Raw genomic sequence first — 7,341 nt, 5'->3', positions numbered from 1 at the left:
ATATAAAATTATTTATATTCATTTAAATCTTACCCTTTTTTACTAATTTAAACATTGGTCAAGCTAGGGAGTGAATTCGTTTTGAACTGTTTGGTCTAAACATGTCCATGAGGGTGGCTCTGAACTGTGAGCTCATCGCGATGTAGATAAAGATATATGACATATAAAATTATTTATATTCATTTAAATCTTACCCTTTTTTACTAATTTAAACATTGGTCAAGCTAGGGAGTGAATTCGTTTTGAACTGTTTGGTCTAAACATGTCCATGAGGGTGGCTCTGAACTGTGAGCTCATCGCGATGTAGATAAAGAAGTTGACCGTGGAGTTGATGAAGTCCAGGATGAAGAGGGAGTAGGCCAGCACGAAGAACAAGTTGTGGTACTTCTTGAAGAAATACAGCTCGGGTTCGAAGCACTTGGCGATAAACAGTATGATTCTAGGCAGGAGCGCTATGATGTAGATGATGATTATGGCCAGAAGCATTTTGACTACTTGCTTGTCTCTGGGGCTCAGCCTGGAAGTGTTGGACTCACCCATAATGCTTTCATTCTTCTCCGCATTGGTGCTGTAAGCGTTTAGAGGAATCTTGGAAGTCGCTTTGCTGGTGTTCCGGAATTGGGAGGATTTCCGAAGCTGGTAGGTAATGACCACGGTGCTGACGAATATGATAACGAGGCTCGTGAACGGCCAGACGATGCCCATGATGTTGTAGTAGGTCACCACGAGGTCAAGGTTACGCCAGTAGAACTCGCTGTACTTGAAGATTCCTATGGTGGCGTTGAAGGTCGGGCTCCAGTCCCACCCGTAGTCGTAGAAGGCGTAGACCACCCAAAAGGAGCCGTTGGTCACGATGGAGATGGTAGCCATGGCTACCCACGTGACCCTTGGCGTGAGCAGGGTTTTCACGCTGAAGGGAATGAGCACGCAAAGGCATCTCTCCACCGCCACGTAGCCCGCCAGCACGCTGCACGTGTACACGGCGAACGTCTGGACGAAAGCGAGGCTGCCGCGCGTGTAGTTCTCCCACGTCTTGGCCAGAGCTGCATCGTAGAGCAGCAGAGGACCGTAGAGTCGGTGGGCGAGGCCCGACAAGGACTTGACCAGGTCAAAGAATGCGATGAAAGACATGGATATGTTGACCGTCGTCTTGTAACCCTGCCTGGCGAACACGGCAAGGTCAAGGATGTTTGTCACCACGCCAACGAGACAGAGAGTGGCACAGATGCAAAGGTCGAAAGCGATTTCTATAACGGTTCTCATGTAGCCTGTAACAATGAGGTCCGGAGGAACAAACGGGGCCGGTTTCAGAGCCTGAACAAGTAAAGACGTGGTATTCATTCTTCAGACTCTGTTCTGCCACTTTAAAGACTGTAATAATGTTTATTAGTTGCATACAATTTTATTAGTAAGTGGCTAGTCAGCTAGTCCACTACGAGCCGAACCTTGTATAGGGCATCCATATAATATTCAAAGCTTGCTTTATGGCACATAATATCCAGCATCCTAGGCAACCCCGCAATCGATTTTTTTTAAATTAATGTCTAACAAAGCAAAACAAATATGAAGTTCTTCATGATTGCTCAATGTATAGAGTATTTCAATTTAGCTACCTCTCAATAGCCCTTCCATTAAATAGAATATTTCTTTCAGCTATAAATCTCGTCAAACTTTTTTACACAAAATAGATTTTTATTAATGGCGGGAAAACTATAAATAGATAGCTAATTGGTGCAACCGGTGTACGAAAAAATAAATTAAGTGTTGATAAGCTACCTATTTTATAAAAGGTATATAAATATTTTTGCGCGCTACTCATCAATACAGATTCAATTTCCATCTGTAGCTTTGATTAAGTTGGCAAAATGAAATTTCACCTTATCGTCCTTGACATTGTTTAGTCTATCGTGGAAAATCCCCAAAACTTCGAGGTTTCTAAGGTGGTTTGCATCGGTTGATGTTTAAAGACCGTATATTCAAAACTGTGATGCGCATCATGATTGGTTGCCATGTGTCGTCACATTCTAAACGAGCACTGTAAGTAGGTCACTGTGCTGGTTTCCATTCAACTCGTGAATAATAAACGAGAATCTTTTTCAAAACGAGGCCTACAACTTGCAGACGTAGAAACTCAGTCACTATAAATCTGTTAGTATACCAACAGTGGTACATGGAAAAGACAAAGTAAATTAATTAGGAGTAGTATAAGTCCAACAAGCAAGATATATAAATACTTCTTATAAAAGCAAAGCTTGAATAAGAGAAAGAACTGCACATTTACATTTATCTCAATACTGTAATATTTATTTTCCTTTTCCATATCCAACAAAATTATATAATTAACGGTACCACTAATTAATTTTTGATTGATTCATGTTTTGTTAGGGGCTATAAATTATTGTGCAAAGTTTCAATTTGATCAGAAAAGGAAGTTATAGAAACAATGTGTACTATTCGTGGGAATTAATTTGGTTTTATAAAGAGAAAATTAGATAAATCTTCAGCATTGTCATTGAGAGCTGTGACAGTCATTGTGCGATTCGTGTCTTTATAAAGCTTTTTTTCAAAAAGTATTTTTTTAATATTTTGCTAATTTTGTTGCTAACGCAAGGCTCATATACTAAAAGAGCGAACACGTCTGTGTAACATTGATCATTTATATTTTAGGTCGATTTTTAATCTACGTGAGGAGTGTTCTTCCATTATTTGATATTTCATGAACAGAGCAGCACAGTGGTATGACGCAATATAATTTAGCCTAGATGTATTAATCTCTAAGACGAAATTCCTTAGCTATTTCTGTATTTTATTCCGCAATTCATTATTAAAAAACATTAATCAAGCTCACAGACTTATATAAAGATTAAGCGACTTCACGCAGTAGCGTAGCGAGGTATGACCACAGACTATGTAAGTCTTGGCTTCATTAACGCCTGATTTGTTTTAATTCAATAATGCCATTAAAACTTGTTAACTTTTAGATACACAGGGATAATGACAGAAATGGCTTGAAATCTAATTGAACAAAACTTGTCTTATCTTTCATGTTTGTTCATTCTGTGACAAACTGTATTATCTGGTGATTACATTATTAGATCATGAAAAAATATTTACATAATTTTAATGAGCAAAGTGATTATAAAGCAAAGATTTACACACACAAGGGGTGTTATTTTAAATACTCTTAGCCAACCGACAGTACATATATTGAACCGGACAATGTGACGATTAGGTATGTTTAAATATAATCACTAGCGAGAAAGGATAATAATTAGAGTAAAGATTCGTTACAACTACCAACAGTTACTATTTTTACATTTAATAAACGTTCTGTTATCTCCTGTCATGTTATATGTCGATCAATAAATTATTATTTTTTTAATAATTATATAGAGGTAGCTGAGAGTGACAGTAGCACAGCTGCAACTAATTACAAGTCGCAATGACGTGTAATTATGGAGACCATAGTTAAACAGCAAAACAGATTTGACAATGCGATATAATTGGTTCTAGCATTTTAATTAACACCAGGACGAATTGGCATGCATATTAGTTATCAGTAGGAGAGAGTGTTTGAGATAGAAAGATAGAGAGAGAGAGAGAGAGAGAGAGAGTGAGAGAGAGAGAGAGAGAGGTGAGAGATATGGATCGTAAATAAAGTAGGATGTAACAAGATTACAAAGACAGTTTGTGTGGAAACACAAACTCAAAATCGGCCCCCGAAGTGATCCACCCAGGCAGGCTTCAATATTTTCAGAAAGAACATCCAAATGAAATTATATCAAAGACAAATGAGAGATAAGAATGGAGAAAGAAGGTTGACAGATCTTGTGTAGTCCCCAACGGTACAGCAGATCAAAGGATAGGTGCAAGTGAATGCAAAGTTAGATGTGAACCTGGCCTAACTAGTTCCCCTTTCAGACCTTGTGGTCTATAGGGCAGATGATGTAAAGTTCATCTGTTTTTGTGGCCCTACGGTTAACGAGGGTGTCATGTAGCCAGCACAACGACCAACCGCCTTTACTTTTCCCCAACTAATATCAGGTACCCATTGGAGCTGGGTGGACTCAGAGGCGCCTAAAGATTCCGAAGTTGAAAATCCCAGTCTTCACCAGGATTCGAACCCGGGGCCCCCGGTTCGGAAGCCTAGCGCTTTACCGATCAGCTACCGCGCCTCTACTGGCATAACTGAAGTCTTATAATAGATGTAATTTTTTTGAAAAGGATCAATCTCTTTTTCGAATGCTCAACAAAATCACCACATTAAATAAATGTTCACGAAAATGACATTTACAAGATTACTATTTGTTTTAATGTAGGTCTAACTTTTAATGCATACTAATTAGCCTTTTCTCTTTAAAAAAATGCTTGCATAACTGATTTTAAAAAATTAGATTTTTTCGCTTTCAGAAAAAAAAAATTAGCCGTTGCATCAGAACTTTGAATGGTCTAAAATATTGTGATGTCGGATTTTCAATATCTTTTCTAGTTTACGAGATCTAAACGGGACGGACGGACAGACGGACATACGGACAGACATTTCGCACAAAACTAATATCGTCTTTTCCCCTTTCGGGGGACCGCTAAAAAAGAGAGCTGGAAGAGAGCTGGGGTAGAAGATCAGAGCGTGAAATAGAATGAAACAAGAAACTAAAATGTCAGAGTGTACATGCCCCGCTAACTATACTATTTTTTTTTTTTTTGGCTTTCATATCTGCTACTTTAAATCGATAAAAATTTCGCTTGCAGACAGAGTGACCTGCTTAACTAAACTCTGTTATTTTTAAATATTTTTTTTCTTTAATATTTTTTAAAACTAACTCACTAATGAATTGTTGATTGTCTTGCTGTTTTCTATTATTAATACTTAATAGTAATTGTTTCTTTATACTTGCATGACATTTCGTTTACATAAGGTTACATCTTATAATACTAAGATCTGTTACATGGTGTGGCTTAGACACCTTAACCGCTTGGTTACGGCTGGGCCACCTAACAATGGGGGCTCGAATTCGACACCCGACTCGAGCAGAGTTGTGTGTACTGAGCGATTAAAGGCATCACGGAAAACCTTCTCTCAGATTACCCCCGCCCCCTCCTCCCACCGGTCCACAAAAGAGATTGTACTATAGAGCACCAAAAGCATGAAAAATGTTCTATGTAATAGCAATTAAATTATGAATTTAAAAATGAATTCAAAAATTACAATCTATATACTTCATAGTCGATCGTTCCTTCTAGAAATTGTGTTGAAAAGTGTAAAGCTTGTTTAGACTTAACTAGAAATCATGTTGACAAATGTAAAGCTTGTTTAGACTTAACTAGAAATCATGTTGACAAATGTAAAGCTTGTTTAGACTTAACTAGAAATCATGTTGACAAATGTAAAGCTTGTTTAGACTTAACTAGAAATCATGTTGACAAATGTAAAGCTTGTTTAGACTTAACTAGAAATCATGTTGACAAATGTAAAGCTTGTTTAGACTTAACTAGAAATCATGTTGACAAATGTAAAGCTTGTTTAGACTTAACTAGAAATCATGTTGACAAATGTAAAGCTTGTTTAAACTTAACTAGAAATCATGTTGAAAATATCTAACTAACTAGTACGGAAGCTTTACTGGAAAAATAAAACATATCATGTAAAGTTTTGAATGCACACTCTTCGAAATACAATTTATAACAACATTGGCCTGTGTGGCTTAACTCCTTGTCGATATTTGACCGCTGTCAAAATGAATGATTCTCATTGTATTCTTTTGAGACGTATACTCCCGTTAATTACAGATGTAGTTTTTTTTGCCTTTTTTTTTTTTTTTTTATAATTTTGTAAACGTTTAAGCAGCTATTTTACGCTCTGGTGATTTCCCCCACATATTGAGCTCCTCCCCCCTGTAGATTTATCATTGATCAGACGACAACGTGAAGTCGTCGTTTGTTTAAACCTTCCCCAAGCATGTTTTTTTTGTGTATTGTACGTTTAAGGCTATTATTAGATCTAGTCAATAAGAGCTCAAACAGCAAAGATCAAAACATGCCTTTTAAAAGTGCAGAATTCGTGAACTAATTTTAACTGTGCTACTTTCGCGAGATTTTAAGAACAATTTTCATTTTGTTTAGCGAAGCGATTCGTTTTGCTATGAAGGCAACAATTAAAAACATTGGAAGAAGAGAAACAATGAGAATTAAGCACTTTCAGAGGCGTATCGACTGAATTACAGACCAGAGCACGTAAAGGATGACTTCTTGATAACTGACAGCCTCCCAGGTGTGTCACGCCTCAACAGATTCGGAAATATATCCTTCCATGTTAATACCTTAAATTATTATTTTTTTCTTTAAAAAGAGTTTTGCGCATGAAATGAGAAAATCTAAAAATAGAATGCAGGATGTCATCAAATGCTTTGAGATTCCCGTTTTTTTTTTTTTTTTAATTTAATTGAGAAGTTTTCTTTTAATTATGATTTTTATATCGCAATGTGGTGTAAAAAAAGAAAAAGAAAATGACAGTCATTTCTTTCTTGCGATTTGTAAACAGTTTTATATTTTACTTATGTTGTTAGCAGGTCCGGCCTTAGGCATAGGCAAAGTAGGCAGCCATCTAGGGCCTCTGATTGGTTGGGGGGGGGGGGCCTCGCGTAGGACTCAAAGATATTCTTTAGAAAAAACCTAGCGAAACGTGGATCAAATCTCAAACATAGCAGAACTCTATGGCTCTATGTCTGCTAGCCTCGTTTTCAACATAGCAGAACTCTATGGCTCTATGTCTACTAGCCTCGTTCTCAACATAGCAGAACTCTATGGCTCTATGTCTACTAGCCTCGTTCTCAACATAGCAGAACTCTAAGGCTCTATGTCTATATGTCTACTAGCCTCGTTCTCAACATAGTAGATCTCTATGGCTCTATGTCTATATGTCTACTAGCCCCGTTCTCAACATAGCAGATCTCTATGGCTCTATGTCTACTAGCCTCGTTCTCAACATAGCAGAACTCTATGGCTCTATGTCTACTAGCCTCGTTCTCAACATAGCAGAACTCTATGGCTCTATGTCTGCTAGTCTCGTTCTCAACATAGCAGAACTCTATGGCTCTATGTCTGCTAGCCTCGTTCTCAACATAGCAGAACTCTATGGCTCTATGTCTAATAGCCTCGTTCTCAAACATAGCAGAACTCTATGGCTCTATGTCTACTAGCCTCGTTCTCAACATAGCAGAACTCTATGGCCATAGACATAAATAAATATAGACTGGAAGTAGGAAGTTATTTTTATTTGGGGGAAGTCAAATATGTTTTATGTACTCTATCTATGTGAAAAAAAAAATGGCGGCAATTGAGCTA

The 7,341-nt window shown here is 37.5% G+C and overlaps 1 protein-coding gene across 1 annotated transcript; it reads right to left on the bottom strand.

Annotated features, from left to right (window-relative positions):
• Nucleotides 1-219: 219 nt before the first annotated feature.
• LOC106069711 (uncharacterized) lies at nucleotides 220-1,341 on the bottom strand. Its single transcript, XM_013229436.2, has one exon. The coding sequence runs from the start codon at nucleotides 1,339-1,341 to the stop codon at nucleotides 220-222; it is 1,122 nt and encodes a 373-aa protein (XP_013084890.2).
• Nucleotides 1,342-7,341: the final 6,000 nt, after the last annotated feature.

This window comes from Biomphalaria glabrata, chromosome 2, assembly GCF_947242115.1.
Source record: "Biomphalaria glabrata chromosome 2, xgBioGlab47.1, whole genome shotgun sequence".
NCBI lineage: Eukaryota > Metazoa > Mollusca > Gastropoda > Planorbidae > Biomphalaria > Biomphalaria glabrata.
Note: the sequence above shows the minus strand (reverse complement) of the source record. Positions and strands in the feature narration are given on the sequence as shown.

Excerpts from the sequence above, each read along its gene's own strand:
- LOC106069711 (XM_013229436.2), bottom strand. The coding sequence starts at position 1,341 with ATGAATACCACGTCTTTACTTGTTCAGGCTCTGAAACCGGCCCCGTTT.